General features: G+C 39.8%; 1 protein-coding gene across 2 annotated transcripts in view; it reads right to left on the reverse strand.

The window, feature by feature from the left end:
- Positions 1-17,028, reverse strand: part of ARHGEF28 (Rho guanine nucleotide exchange factor 28) — a 319,529-nt gene that overhangs the window by 170,473 nt on the left and 132,028 nt on the right. For both annotated transcript variants that reach the window (XM_032278477.1, XM_032278468.1), the window contains exon 5: positions 604-787. In XM_032278477.1, the coding sequence (XP_032134368.1) occupies positions 604-787 (184 nt within the window). The remainder of the gene's footprint in view (positions 1-603; positions 788-17,028) is intronic.

The raw sequence follows: 17,028 nt of genomic DNA on the forward strand, positions 1-17,028 counted from the left end.
TTTCACTAGACCATAATGACCACTATATTGGCTAAATCTTACCATAGCATTTGTCTGTTATTCACTGATTCAAAAAAATTTATATCCTTTTGACAAATAGTATGTGCTGGACATTGTACTGGAAGTATTGCAGTGGGTAAAAGAGAAATAGTCCCAGTCCTCAAATGATTAAGGAAAGAAATATATATGAAACAAATGATCGCATATATTAATTATAAAGCATTAATACTGTGTAGTAGTCATCATGTTACTCATCTTAACATTGTGAATTAATCATAATCATCAAAGAGAATAACACAGAAGGGGTGACATTTAGGCTGAAACCTAAATGCTAGTGTTCCCCAACTTTCTTTTATTATCACTCCTTTCAGAGCCTTTTGAGACCTTTCTTCCTGTCTCTCCCTCATGAAACATTAACACCAACTATATCAGTAAATCTGTTTATGTAATCTATATATATGTGATCTGTACTGTATACACGAGAGATAACAGTAAAACATAAACAACATTAGCTTGTGGTTTGGTTATTTCCATTTTTCTATAATGCTTGGCTGACTTTACAAAAACAGATTAAGAGAGAGACTATCAAGTAGCTAAACTCACTTTGTGACATCTTCTGCCAGCTTGGAGTGTCCGCCACGTAAAGCTAAGTCTAATGGTGTGGCACCCTCTTCGTTGGGTAAAGCCAAGGCCTGGACTCCCCCTGGGAGACACAAGAAGAACTGGGAAAGCTTAGCTAGGCCCCATCTCATAGCCAGGTGTAGAAGAGATTCTCTGTGAGAAGATACTGAAGAGGAAAAAACACATACCGTATTAGTTTCTCCATTTACAAAATTTGTTTTACACATTTTATCAAAGAGACAATGTATTTAGACATAATAAAGATGTCAGAGTTGGAAGAAACTAACAATGGCACCTAATCACTATACCTCATTTCACAAATTTGGAGAGGTCAAGGGGTTTGTGAATGGCCAGGTAGCCAGCAGGTGCTGGGGCCAGGTCTGCTCAGCACAGCTAGAGTGTTCTTTCCACCCACTTCAGTACACATGCACATCATCTTTCACTAGACATGCAGTGCAGTCACCTAGGGAAGCAGGTTCTAGGAAAGGACGGTCCTTTGGAGACAGATACCTGTTGATAGGCAAAATATTCTTTGAGGAGATCCTACTGCTCAGGCAGGGAGGCTTTTAGAGGCCAAGACTGTAGAGGCCTCCGTTTCTGCCCTTTGTCCTCAGAGCTGCTCCTCCCCTGATGAGAAGCTGTGACAGATATGGCTTCATGCGGGACGTTCTCAAACCTCACAGCAGTGCTTTTACCCATCTACTAAATTCCTGAGATTATGTCAACGTTGTCAAAGCCACCCCGATGCTCAGCTCAGAAAGCTTGGCCCGTAAGGCCCCTACACAGAGGGCCCTTGGTCCGTCCGTGTGCGTCAGCTCCACCGTGGTATTTGCCTCTCTCCATTATCACCTCCCAGGTGGAGGGGTCCTTGAGGTATTTTATTGCCAATACCTAGCATAGTATCTAGCAAACTAAAGCCATTTAGCATTTGTGGGGTTAAATGGCAATTGGCTGTTAAAATCTCTACGATTTGTGTATATTTAAATTACTTAGTTTGAATAGTCTGTGCACTGAATTGTTCACTTTAAAATGGACACTGAGGACAAAATGACCAGTTTCCTGTCCATATTAACACTATTTTACTATTCCACTATCTTCATTAGCACACTTTTACTATTCCAGAAGCCGCTAGCCCAGGCAATTGAATGATTGCCCATTACAGGAGCCTTCCGCAAGACTAACCAATTCTTCAGTAGGAACCAACAAAAGGCAGTTTAAACCCTAAAGCCGATCCTAAACTACATTATGGTCCTTCTCAAGTCCTCATCAAGCTCCTTCCCTGTCCACCATCCCTGGCCCCCCAGCATCCCCAACATTAAAAGGCCCTTATAAGGCCAGGCGTGGTGGCTCATGCCTGTAATCCCAGCACTTTGGGAGGCCAAAGTGGAAGGATCACTTGAGCTCAGGAGCTCAAGACCAGCCTGGCAAACATGGCGAAACCCACTCTCTACAGAAAATACAAAAATTAAATAGGCATGGTGGCACTTGCCTGTAGTCCCAGCTAATCAGCAGGCTGAGGTAGGAGGATTGAGCCCACAAGGCAGAGGTTGCAGTGAGCGGAAACTGCAACAATGCACTCCAGCCTGGGCCACAAAGTGAGGCTCTGTCTCGAAAAAAAGACCCTCATTAACCCAAACTCCAAGATAAATTCCCATCTCACTGGACCCCGTTCAAGAAACCACTAAGGCCTTGTGGAGCTGATATTCTCCCATACCATGCAGGCAATAGTCTGTGGTAATGATGATACTGAGGAAGCCAGGTTTCTACAAAGCTCTAATTTGAAACAATTAGAAGGAAACACTCCACCATAAATGAATGCAAAAAAAAAAAAAAAGAGGCTTAGTTTACATTTTTAATTGTTTATATTGTAATTTCTATATCTAGATCAATGAATGTAAGGCATTATACTTAAAATATGTAAATGAACTCCTCACAGTGAAATGCCACCAACTTCTCAGTAAATTTGCTCTATCAATTGTCTGTGTGACATGGAACACATCCACCAGTAAAATAACATTCAAAATACCAAAATATCTAGAAACAGACAACGCAGTACACTCCTGCCAAACACTGTTTAATATACTTGATATCTTCAGCTTTATAAAAATTTATATTTATAAAGAACTATATTAGCTATTAAAGAACTTATCTATTTTATCCTTTAGCTTTTTGACCATTATACTCATTTGATTAAAAAGTTATGTTTTAGTTTTTAGATTCACAGCAGAGTATGTTTGATAATATTTGCATTTTTCTTCCTTTTTAAATAATAACCAGGAAGAGATTTGTTGGGATCAGGTAGAAAATATACATATGCACACATATGAGCATGTGTACTCCCCAACACGGGACAACCTGTCAGTGTGAGATCTAACCAGGCATACTAGGATGGCCTTTATCTTTTTCTTTTCCTTTTTTTTTTTTTGAGACAGAGTCTCACGCTGTTGCCCAGGCTGGAGTGCAGTGGCGCAATCTCGGCTCACTGCAACCTCTGCCTCCCAGTTTGAAGTGATTCTCCTGCCTAAGCCTCCTGAGTAGCTGGGATTACAGGCATGCACCACCATGCCCAGCTAATTTTTGTATTTTTAGTAGAGACAGGGTTTCACCATGTTGGACAATCTGGTCTCGAACTCCTGACCTCAGGTGATCCACCCACCTTGGCCTCCCAAAGTGCTGGGATTACAGGCGTGAGCCACCACACCTGGCCGGGATAGAATTTCTAAGACACATTTCCCAATCTGAATATAGTGAGAAATATCCCATGGTTGTATGGATTGTAATTTTCTTTCCCCTCCCAAAAAATGATCAAAAGGGAACATCTAAACTGTCTGTGTTCCCTATTCAAATTATACCATTGGTAAACCGAAGCATGGGATCAATTAAAGTAACACTTGGCAGTGTCTGGTACAATGCCCTAAATACCATTAAACCTGGAGTGTAATTCACTGTATTCAACCTGACCGACAGTGTGAGTGTGGGCAGATGCGTTTCGTCTACCAGGAGAGCTCTCCAAGCCTGTTCTGCCAATCCAGCTCCCTCTTCTCTCCTGGCTCCATCCTCACAACGTGTTCAATGGGAGAGAACAGTAAGCATGTGGAACTGAATGGCTCACTGTTGAGAATCTACCCATTTCCTGGGGGGGTGAGAGGAGGGAAGGCAGGGGAAGAGAGGATCTTCTGATGTTTAAAGAAAACAAATAAAAACTGACCAAAATGTTGTAAGAGAGAGCCTTCTCATTCAGTATGAGAGTTCAGAGTCCAGAGTAAGGCAAACAGCTTGAAATAGGAAGCATCATGACATATATAAATAATTCCGCTTGTTATAGAGTTTCAGATTTCTTAACAGCAGCCAGGAAAACAAACTGTTGAAAGAGGTTATATAATTTGGCAGAGATGGGAGTGTTTAAAATAATTTCTTTAACTAAATAAATGTCTCTTCCTGTTTGGTTGGTGCCAGGAGTTATTTGAACTAATGTAACCAAAGCAGAATTACTAATAACTGCTCTAATGGCAAACATTAAAAGGTATGACCTATAACATCATGAAAGTGTGACCACGGAGACACAAAAAGGAACTGAACAGGCTGTGCCATTCAATAAACCATTCCTTACTGTATAACAGGGGGCCATCGGCTCCAGGTAGGAAGAGAGTGCAGAGTTCATGCTTCTCACTCTGCTGGGCATTGGCTTCTTTGCCCATGAAATGAGTCTGTCACAATAAAGATCCAAGGTTCCTTAGAGTATTCAATCCTGTCCTAACTCTATGGTTACTATCTGCAAAAACAGCACAGGTGAAGAGAGCTTTCATGCATCTAAAGCACAAGGGCAAGGAAGGCCAGACAGTTTGAGTGTTACTAAAGGAAACTGGTTTTGTTACTGGTCAATTTGGAACCATTATCATATCTACACAAGGCCTGGCCATACCTTTCAATTAGCTGAAGGCTTAGCTTGGGAAATTAAAAACTAAATTCACCTCTCGGCTGGGCATGGTGGCTCACATCTGTAATTCCAGCACTTTGGGAGGTGGAGGCAGGTGGATTACCTGAGGTCAGGAGCTTGAGACCAATCTGACCAACATGGAGAAACCCTGTCTCTACTAAAAATACGAAAATTAGCCGGGCATGGTGGCAGGTGCCTGTAATTCCAACTACTGAGGAGGCTGAGGCAGGAGAATTGCTTGAACCCAGGAGGCAGAGGTTGCAGTGAGCTGAGATCATGCCACTGGACTCCAGCCTGGGTGACAAGAGTGAGACTCTGTCTCAAAAACAACAAAAGTCACGTCTCAAATGTAGGCTAATCAATCATAATCAAATGTGCCACTCTGTGGGGAGTATTGATAATAGGGGAAGCTATGCATGTGTAGTGGAAGGGAATATATGGGAAATATCTGTACCTTTGACTTGAATTTGCCATGAACAAACTGTTCTTAAAAAGACTATTAAAAAATAATTAAATATTTTAAATAATTAACCACGGCCTCTAGAACTCACAGTCACTGCTAGAGAAAATGTAAATTGTTACGACCACTTTGGAAAACAGCAGCATTATCTAATAAAGTTAGAGGAACTAATGTCTCAGAGCAAATTCATTCCACAACAATTCCATTTCTACCTATAAACCCTAGCAAGAAAACATGCAAAAAAAATGTAAATGGTCAAAATTCAAAGCAATCTAAATGTTCATCAATGGAATAAATTGCAGTGTAATAATACAATAACATTCTAACAATCAAAATGAGTTACATATTAACACAGAAGGAAGTAATAAATATAATGTCACAGGGGAAAAATCAAGTCACAAAATACACAGGATATGTTTCAATTAATATGAAGTTCAAAAAGAGTAAACATGAAAATTATTACTTAGGCACATATTCATAAGTAATAAAACCGTAAAGAAAAGCAAGGAAATGGCCACTATGAAAGTCAGCATAATACCGCTTAGGAAAAAGGGAAGAATGTGACTAGGAAAGGAAGAAGGGTATTTGTACTCCTGGGGTCCACTGGTATGAGTATACTCTCTGTTTATCTGTCTCTGTCTCCCTCTACCTCTCTCTCTCTCTCTCACACACACACACACACATATATATGCACACATACAGACACTAGGTAAAATATTTTTTCTGATGTTTGCATGTGTATCAGTCTGTTTTCATGGACTGTTAAAGACATATCTGAGACTGGGCAATTTACAAAAGAAAGAGGTTTAATGGACTTGCAGTTCCACATGGCTAGGGAGGCCCAACAGTCATGGTAGAAGACAAAAGACACTTCTTACATGGCAGCAGCAAGAGAGAGAGCTTGTGCAGGGAAACTCCCATACTGAAAACCACCAGCTGTTGTGAGATTCATTTACAATCATGAGAACAGTGCAGGAAAGACCCATCCCCATAATTCAATTACCTCTCACCAGGTTCCTCCCACAACACATGGGAATTGTAGGAGTCACAATTCAAGATGAGATCTGGGTGGGGACACAGCCAAATCATATTATTCCACCCCTGACCCCTCCCAAATCACATTTTAAAACATTTCATGCCTTCCCAACATTTTAAAACCAATCATGCCTTCCCAACAGACCCCCAAAATCTTAACTCATTTCAACATTAACTCAAAAGTCCAAAGTCCAAAGTCTCATCTGAGACAAGGCAAGTCCCTTCCACCTATGATCCTATAAAATCAAAAGCAAGTTAGTTGCTTCCTAGATACAATGTGGGTATAGGCATTGGGTAAATACACCCATTCCAAATGGGAGAAATTGGCCAGAACAAAGAGGCTACAGGCCCTACGCAATTCCAAAATTCAGCATGGCAGTCAAATCTTAAAGCTCCAAAAATGATCTCCTTTGACTCGATGTCTTACATTCAGATCACACTGATGCAAGAAGTGGATTCCCATGGTCTCAGGCAGCTCTGCCGCTGTGGCTTTGCAGTGTACAGCTTCCCTCCTGGCTGCCTTTGTGGGCTGGTGTTGAGTGTCTATGGCTTTTCCAAGTGCACAGTGCAAGCTGTCAGTGGACCTACCATTCTGAGATCTGGAGGATGGTAGCCCTCTTCTCATAGCTCCACTAGGCAGTACCCAAGTAGGGACTCTGTGTAGGGGGTCCCACCCCACATTTCCCTTCCACACTGCCCTAGCAGAGGTTCTCCATGAGACCTCCACCTCTGCAGGAAACTTCTGCCATGGACATCCAGGCATTTCCATACACCCTCCGAAATCTAGGCCGAGGTTCCGCAACCTCAATTCTTGACTTCTGTGTACTTGTAAGCTCATCACCACATGGAAGCTGCCAAGGCTTGAGGCGTGCACCTTTGGAAGCAAAAGCCCGAGTTCTATATTGGGTCCTTTCAGCTATGGCTGGAGTGGCTGGGATGCAGGGCACCAAGTCCCTAAGCTGCACACAGCATGGGGTCCCTGGGCCCAGCCCATGAAACCATTTTCTCCTAGGCCTCTGGGCCTGTGAAAGGAGGGGCTGCCATGAAGACCTCTGACACACCCTGGAGACATTTTCCCCATTGTCTTGGGGATTAACATTCAGCTCCTTGTTACTTATGCAAATTTCTGCAGCCAGCTTGAATTTCTCCCCAGAAAATGGGATTTTCTTTTCTATCATGTTGTCAGGCTGCAAATTTTCTAAACTTTTATGCTCTGCTTCCCTTTTAAAACTGAATGCCTTTAACAGCACCCAAGTCACCTCTTGAATGCTTTGCTGCTTAGAAATTTCTTCTGCCAGATGCCCTAAATCATGTCTCTCAAGTCCAAATTCCACAAATCTCTAGGACAGGAGAAAAATGCTGCCAAGTCTCTTTGCTAAAACATAACAAGAGTTATTTTTGTTCCAGCTCTCAACAAGATCCTCCTTCTGAGACTACTTCAGTCTGGACTTTATTGTCCATATTGCTGTCAGCATTCTGGGCATTCAACAAGTCTCTAGGAAGTTCCAAACTTTTGCACATTTTCCTGTATTCTTCTGAGTCCTCCAAACTGTTTCAACCCTTGCCTGCTACCCAGTGCCAAAGTCGCTTCTACATTTTTGGGTATCTGTTCAGCAACACCCCACTCTACTGGTACCAATTTACTGTATTAGTCAATATTCATGCTGCTAATAAAGACATACCCAAGACTGGAACTTACAGTTCCACATGGCTAAGGAGGCCTCACAATCATTGCAGAAGGCGAAAGGCACTTCTTACGTGGCGGCAACAAGAAAGAGAGAGCTTGCGCAGGGAAACTCACATTTTAAAAACCATCAGATCTCATGAGACTCATTCACTATCACAAGAACAGTGTGGGAAAGACTCATCCCCATAATTCAATCACCTCCCACCAGTTTCTCCCATGATATGCGGGAATTGTGGGAGTTACCATTCAAGATGAGATTTGGGTGGGGACACAGCCAAACCATACCAGCATGTTTTCTTGCTAGGGTTTATAGGTAGGAAAAGAACTGCTGTGGAATGGATTTGCTATGAGATATTCATTTATCTAAAGGTATTAGATAATGCTGCTGTGTTTTCCAAAGTGGTAGTAATAATTTACATTTCCTTTAGTAGTGATTGTGAGTTCAGGAGAACTTGGTTAATTATTTAGCTTATTTTATTATTTTTTAATAAGACTGATGTTCAAGGTCCTCTCCAGAAAAATTAAAACAGAATTTCTCTGGCAGGGCCAAAGCATCACACTTTTCCAGAGATTCTCAAGTGAATCCAATGCAAAGCCAGAGTTGGGCTCTGCTAATTTAAATAAATAAGTGGTTAGCAAAATACAATCTTTTATATTTCTTCCTTTTATAACATGGCCTACCCAGTCAGCTCTTAATTAAGACCTATTAGATGTAAGATTTTACCAAAGAACAACAAAAAGAGCATTCTGTGAGTTTTACAAGTTATTTTTAATCTACATTTCTTACTGCTAGACCAGGAAAGAGCTTAAACATTTAGCAAAATATTAAAGCTAAAATGTTATGGATACAATCATTTAGAAGCAAATAGCATTTTAAATATAAGTGAATTCAGAAGTACTTATATTTTTTAGGGCTAAGTAGTATTTCACAACACCTGAGTGGAACCATTGAAATGTATTCAACACAATACATTTTTAGAAGACTAAAAAAATTTTTTTAATTCACATTAAATTCAACTCATTAAAATAATTCTATTCTGATGTCCAAAGTCACATATGTATTCATACAGGTCTCAATTTGTTCATCTATGTCATTCAGTAGACAAACATTAAATGAGACCATTATTATCTGCCAGGCCCTGTGGATACAAAGATGGGTATGGTCCCTGCCCTTGAGACGCATACAGCTAGCTTAATTTTGTTCCAAATAAAATACAGATACTCTTTGACTTACAATGGAATTAAATCTCAATAAACCAATCATAAGTAGAAAACAGTGTAAGTTGAAAATGGGTGTTTTGTAGATAAGATGGGATGGCCACACATAAAACACAATATCCAAAAACCACTGGCCACACAATGTATGCACCATCGAGTATTGGCTGTTTACCCTTGTGATTGTGTGGCTGGCTGACTGGGAGCCGTGGCTCACCATTACTGTCCAGCATGACAAGGGTATCATACTGCATATGGCTAGCCCAGGGAAGGGTCAAAATTCAAAATTTGAAGTATAGTTTCTACTGAATGTATATTGCTTTCACACCATCAGCTTTTACACAATGACAAAATCAAACCATAATAAATCAGGGACTGTCTATAAATATCTGGCCCATGAAATCACTCTCTGATGAACTACAGCTCTAGGCTTAGTTCATTCTTTGTAGCTCTAGACACAAAGAGTGTGAATAGAAGTAAGGAAACTGCCTGGACTGCAAGAAAACTGATTTGCTTGTTAAATTAATTCAACCTACATCATGTATCATGATATGAAAATTTACAGATATTTATAAAATGCCAAAATGATGAACAAAAACTATAGACAATGAAAAAAATTATCAAAAATTTACATGGAGAGTAGAAGAGAGAATTTGGCATGGGTATCATACACAATCTTTAAGATGTTTTCAAGATTCTCAATCAGAATGACAAAGGGGTTGTGCTTTAGAGCACCTTCCATTTACCCAGCCTACTCAGAGCTCTGGCGCGTAGATAAACAAATCAGCCTTTTATACAGGAGATCAGAAGTTGGTGAGTCCAGGATAGGAATTGCAAATACAAATACACTTGTAAGAAAGGCATAAAAACAGGACATTCCACAGAGCACAAGGCCAACATGGTGGGCATGGCTGGATCATAAATCCAAAAGGTAGAGGAGGAGGACTGAAACAAGCATAAAGGCAGGTTTTTGCTCCCTAAAACTTGTTTTGTGCTTCAGCACAGTTGAGACACTCATATTACAACCACCTCTGGCTACAGATTACCTGAAAATAATCTGGGAAAACACCCAGCACACACACATTCATTCCAGAAAATTCACATAGTGATGTGTAATATCGGAATATACTTTCTGGATTTTGCATCTCATATTGGCAAGATATCCTTTATTTTAGCTTGTGGATGAGTATTAAATCAGTTGCAACTTTTAAAAGTCTTTATCAGAATTTCAAGATGCCAACTCAATTTTTGACCTTCACATTCCGGGGACATTTCCAGACTAAATTATGCATGTAGCCACCACTTTAAGATATTAAGACCCAGATACAACACTGTATGTATGCATACGAAGGATTCAGAGGATTCAAAGCTCTGGATTTGAACACATACCGAGCCTACAGCTAATAACTAGAATTCAATGGAAAACCATTTCATTCTCAAGTTTCAAGTTAGACTTGATCTGTAAAAGTGACATGTTATCTGTCACTTTTCCTAGCCTACTACCTGGGACTGCCAGGGGGCTGTAATGAAAATAACAAATGGCACCGGGCTTTCAAGAACTATAAAAGTCAGTATTGGGGGGACTAGGCAGTTTTACATATTTATCTGATCTTTTTAATACAAAAAATACAATAAACAGTCACTAAATAGATATGTGGTATGTTTGATAACAATTTCCCTCTGGTTACAATTTAAAGGCATAATTGCAAGGAACTAGCTGCCTGCTTATGGGGCACTGTAATTGCATCAGTGTAGCATACCAGATGTATTATTAAGACAAATGTGCTGTAATCCCACGCTTCGGGCAGCAGGCAGTCATTAGGTGTTGTAAGTAGCAATTATGGCATATCTCCTCTTTCCAGCCTGTATCCATTTTTCTTTCATTTGTTAATGTTGCTTCAAAGCTATGACTCCAGTCCAGATTCATTCACTCAACAGATATTTGCTGATAGGCTACCATGTGCAGGCACTCTTCTGCGAGATCTCGCTCCTACTTACACCCCAAGGGAGCTAGAATTCTCAGACATCTTCCCACTTGACTCTCCAGGGACCCTGTTCTGTTTGGGAGACAAATGAAAACACATTGCAGTCTAATGTAATTATTGACAAGCGGGAAAAGTATGGACTCACCATGCCTTGCAGATGGCCCTTTGAAGTCTGCATTGGTAGTCTGCCTTCAAACATAACCTGGAAACTGGCCATTCACCTACAGCCAGGCAGGGTCCACTCGGTGCCCTTGCACTGGAAGCCAGAGTCTTGTGTCCAAAGTCACAGATTGAAAAATATTAGAAATACGATCATCTTTGGCTATGATCTACAGCTTCAATGGATTATTTCATCCTTTCCTTCAGTAAGGCACAATTAACAAGGAATATTCTGGTGAGACTAGAAAAGGAAGGTGAATGGGATAAATCAAACAAGAGATCAGTATAAAAGGTGCTGCCATATCTGGAGGAGGGAGAGGAGGCTGGAAAAAAGTCAACCAGGAATACAGATGGGCAACGATTATCCATGAATGAAAAACAGACATGAACCACCGTATCACATTTACTTTGTTCTTACTCAGTGTTAGTGACTATGATAAAGATTTTACCTTCCTTGTTTCTGTAAAGAGCTAACATTTATTCAGTACTTTATATGCTTTATCTCATTTCATCCCGACAGCCATTCTAGATGTATGTATTATTATTATTCTTATATTATAGGGGCAGAAACTAAGGCTTGACATAATTATGCAATTGCCCAGCCTCACTTAAGTAGGATATGAAACATGAAGGATTTGAAACATGAAGGATTTTTCTACCTCCAAAACTCAAGTTCTTAACCATTATGCCTCCCATTATACAAAGGATAGCTTGAATTGGCCTCAACTGCAGCGACATATCTCACGTACTTGTCAAGAAAAAATACATTAAAGCCAACAACAACAACAACAAAAAACCAAGACTATAAAAATTAAATGTTTTGACAAGAAACATAGGAGAGTCATATACATTAAGAACTGGGAACTTCTTTTTTTAAAAATCAGGGATTGACTCATGTAATACAATATATACTTGTATCTCCTATCATAAACTGCAGATGGAAAGATGGGAGTTATGGAGAAAAATTTATACAAGAATAAAATGCTCAAAATAGATTTTTAAAGAGGGCAAGAAAAAATAGAACCAGCTAGATGTGGTGGCTTGTGCCTGTAGTCCCAGCTACTCAGAGGCTGAGGTAGGAGGATCGCTTGAGCCCAGGAGTTGGAGACCAGCCTGGCCAACATAGCGAGATCTTCGTCTCTACAAAAAAAAAAAAAAATTACCCAGTCATGGTGGCACACACCTATAGTCCCAGCTACTCGGAAGGATGAGGAAAGAGGATCACTTAAGCCCAGAAGTCTGAGACCAGCCTAGGCAATACAGTGAGACCTCATCTAAAAAAAAAAAATAATATATATATATACATACACACACACACACACACACACACACATAAAACCTAAAAAAAATCAACAAATTGATGACAGTGAGGGGAAAAAGAGCAGAAGGAACCTGAGCTGAGCGAATTCTAAGGACCCAGGCTCAAGCCTGACACTCAGGCCCCTCCTCTCCTCCAGATATTGACCCGATGTGTTGCCACTCACAGCACACATACCTTCTCATGTCAAACTTGCAAAATAAAAACAACTACAGTTATAGGTGTGGAAGAGGACAGTAGGTATGTGGAAACCTAGGGTAGGATTATGGAAGATTTTTTGAGGCTTCTATTATACAGGTTCATGCCCACCCCAAGGCTTGTATTTGAGAGAGTCAAGACAAGGCTTCTTAAATGTCACTGGGCCAAGTAAAGGGGGACTTTGCAGCATGACGCACAATTGGTCATTTCTCTAAGAGTATACCATCTCTTCTGGCTCCCTGCCCCACTCTCCTCCCCAGATCTCTCTTACCCAACTTTTTCAATCATGAGCATTTTAACTTCCAAACATTGGTAGTTTTAAAACCAATGTTTTATCTACAAACCAATGTTTCGTTTAGTTTGTAGATAAAATAATGCAAGGACAACCACCAGCATTCAAACCCTATTAAGAAATCTATGAGAATAGCAACATTTTAACTTTTTCCTTCAAGATTATGAAGAAATTCCTTGCTTACTGTCATTTTCGAATTCAATTTTAATCTCCTGCATGCAAGAAAAAACTGCTATGGTCATCCTGCTACTTTTGGGGGAGGGTTGTGTGGTTTTTGTTTTTTAACCTCTGCCTCCTGGGTTCAAGCAATTCTCCTGCCTCAGCTTCTCAAGTAGCTGGGACCATAGGCGTGTGCCACCATACCCAGCTAATTTTTGTATTTTTAGTAGAGATGGAGTTTCACCATGTTGGCCAGGATGATCTCAATCTCTTGACCTCATGATCCGCCCTCCTTGGCCTCCCAAAGTGCTGAGATTACAGGCATGAGCCACCACACCCAGCCTGTGCTACGTTTTAAGGGGAGAAAAGCCCCAGAGGAGGGAAGCCAGGAATGGGACTTCAGAACCTTCTACAATCCCGAATCCTTTGGGAAGCACATTAAGGTAGGCTGTTAGCTTCCATTTACGCTTTTTTGTCCTTGAAAATTATAATTGAGGGAGAGAAAGTGACCTGAATCCAACCTTATGTTCTATTTCCCAGAAGTGAGAGTAAATGTGTAATTCTCTGCTCCAGTGTAAGGGCCATTGTTGCCAGACAAATAAAGGAAGAGTTTAAGCTGCTGTTTCTTACTTAACGTGTAGTACCTAAAACAGAGAATGTGCTCAATAAGAGTTTACCTACTTAAACTGTAAAGTAAATTCAAATCATTGGAGGGAGAGGAGTCCTTTTCCTTAGAAGTTTAATTCTATATTAAATTCTTTACTGCCAGAAAACATATTCCTCAAAAATTAAAACTACAAAAGGAATGTAAGACATTTTAAAATTAAGAATTTAAAGCTTCACAAGTAATATACATATATATAGCTAAGGATTGCAAAACAATTGTGTTGATTTACATCATAACAAGCGCCATAGGATCTCAAGAACATTCTCTCCACCCCTAGTGTTCATCCAGTGGGTTACCTTAGCAACAGATGACATTTCAAGCTACCAGCTTGAAATGTCAGAAAAGGTACGGAGATGTTTGTCCCATTAGATACTATCAGCAGTGACAGAAGGCTAGACAGCAAGACTGTGTACCAACCCCTTAAAAAATGTCAAGATTTCCAAGAGAAACATACAAAACCCCAGAATCAGTTGTTACTCATAATGTATTAATTTCAAAACATAAAATACTGGAAACTTGTATTTTGTAATAAATCTGTCCTTGATGGGTTGGTTTCCTACCCACTGATGTTTCAGCTGATGTTATTTCAAACTTGCGTCCAGTACAAAGCTTTACAGCAGAGTAACAAAGCTGACATTTTACCTTGTCTGTAGGCCAGCAAGTAAGTCTTATAAATCAGTTTGCCCTTCTCTGGTTAGTAGTCCTGGACGCAGTGCTGTCATCAGGCCAACCTACAGTGCCAGTTTCTGGGGCCTTGCTCTATTTTCTTTCTATATCTAAGGCCAGCAGACAGGATTCAAAGATAAAAACACAAGCCATGCTCCATTTCAATCATTAAACAAATCCTACTAGCTACAGGTCTCTTTTCTCTATTCAAAGAAAGAGAAGCATGTTTTTCTCTGTCAAACATTGCTAAGACACACATTCCCCTCTCCTGTTGCCTAGAAGGTTCAGGGTATGTGGCTTGAAGCAAGATGTGACTGTCACATAAAATGAGTAGTTCCCATCTACTCTTTCATAATAAAGTGTTAATTCCCACGTAATGGCTTTTCCTGCAGATGAGAAGCAATGTTAAAACTGCTTTTTAAACTTAAACAAACATCGAACAATCAAGACACATTTTAAGAACTGCTGGACCAAACACCTGCTGTTTCCCCAAAACCTATTGAAATTTTAAAAAATAATAAATTTAGGGGAAAAAAAGAACTGCTGGATACCCCAGCTCTTATAAACTTTCTTCTAAAGTCCTTTTGGGCCTCTGTATTTCTTTTCCTTTTCTTTCCATTATGTGTAAAGCATAGAAAAACAAACATTCTCCTTCTAAAGATACTAATTTATGAAGACCCTATTAAGGCAAGAGCAGAGCATTATACTAATGACCCTTCTTCATAGTAAGAACATCCCATTACTTTACCTATACATTACACACATGGGCCATGACAAGGTTTTCTATATTTCCTTTAACTCACTACTAATTATGCTGTGACTTGTACAAATAGATAGTACTTGGATTTGTCCTTGAAATTAATGAATCATTTCTCTAATTGCTGGGTTCAAGTTTAAATCTGTTGTGGTTGTTATAACTTTGTTGGTTTTATTTGCAAGTTAAGGAGTGTGCACTTAATCTAATTTTTGGAATGAATAATTAAAATATTAAATTCTCAAAGCCACCCTCAATGGGTCCTAATAGTTCCACCAATTGGTTTTTCTTTGGGGACAGCTCTCCAACCAACCACAGACCCACAGAATGAGAAGCTGGATCTTCTAAATACATCAGTGTGTTTAAGTCCTGTAGAAGAGTTCCAAAAGTTCAATTGGCTAACCTTAAATTTTTCTTTCACTCATAGAACCAATTATAAAGGCAGCAGAAAAGCTTAACTCTTTAAACTTGACAAAGCAATCTACCAGGTAACACTTTGTTTTGTTAAATATCTTAATATTTTTGCCCTGCAGATTCAATTCATGGTTGCATCTTTACAAAACCATGTTTGGCACTTTGGGAGGCCAAGGCGAGTGGATCACTTGAGGTCAGGAGTTCGAGACCAGCCTGGCCATTATGGCGAAACCCCATCTCTACTAAAAATACGAAAATTAGCCAGGCGTGGTGGCACACACCTGTAGTCCTAGCTACTTGGAAGGATGAGGCAGGAGAATCGTCTGAACCCAGGAGGCAGAGGTCACAGTGAGTTGAGATCACGCCACTGTGTTCCAACTTGGGCAACAGAGTGAGACTTTGTCTCAAAAAATAAAAATAAAATAAAAGATAAACAGGTTTGGTTATATTTTTATGATTGATAAAACAAATAATCCATTTGTCCATAACGAGCAGAACTTCTGCCTGTTAGGAGGCCTTTGATCATATGAACTACTTTTACCTAGGCAACTACAGAAGAGTCCAAGTTCATTTTTCAAAGTAATAGTAATTTGCTCTGGCAAAAAATATCGAGTCTTCCAAATTGTTATATATTAGTTTATATGTGTAAACACATATGAGAAATATTCTTCATATGACTTTTTTTTAAAGGAAGTGGGCTTTATTTTTCTCTTAAATTAGAAAACCTAACCAGGACAAGCTCAACCTACTCCATAGGTTAGGAGAAAAGTGACTATGTTCACAGGAACGATGCCATCTGTCTTTGGAGATGCCATTTATAGTACCCTTGGGTTTTTTACCCACATGGCAGCCCCTCACTGGTGATGGCAAGCTTGGTGCCTGCCAGCCATGTCAAGCTACTGGGAACTTGTGAAGGGACGTAGTTTGATGGAGCAGGAAGGTGCAGGGCTTTCAACTCCAAAGTCATCTGAGCATCAGCACATAAAACATTAGAATATGTTATGCCGGTTAACCTAACTGTCAAAATTATACAAATCTCTGAGAAAAGATTTCTGCCCAAAAAGCAAACAAGCAAAAAAACCCAGAACAAAAAAAAAATAAATTGTGAGATTCTGTTGGATAATTATATTACTATTCAACGCTTTACTACAAATTTGGGCTTCTGAGACCCTGCACAAGCCTCTATTATGAATGCTATTTCATAAAAGGAATGGGCTTAATTTTTATGAGCTGGAAATCCAATTTTATTTATGGTCTAAAATTAAATAAAATCTGGGATATTTCCTTTCCTCGAACACATAATGAAGTTGCATTGTGACTAATGATGGGTAAGACACAGGGCTGAAAGAAGACTCTGCTTTTCATTATGAGATCCATGCTCCACTCAGACTCTGGCCTTTTTCCAGGTTCCCAGTCCTTCCTGATAACTCTCAATGATTGACAAGGGGGAAAAAATGAGAA

This window comes from Sapajus apella, unplaced genomic scaffold, assembly GCF_009761245.1.
Source record: "Sapajus apella isolate SASKATOON/1434 unplaced genomic scaffold, GSC_monkey_1.0 scaffold1, whole genome shotgun sequence".
NCBI classification, from domain to species: domain Eukaryota; kingdom Metazoa; phylum Chordata; class Mammalia; order Primates; family Cebidae; genus Sapajus; species Sapajus apella.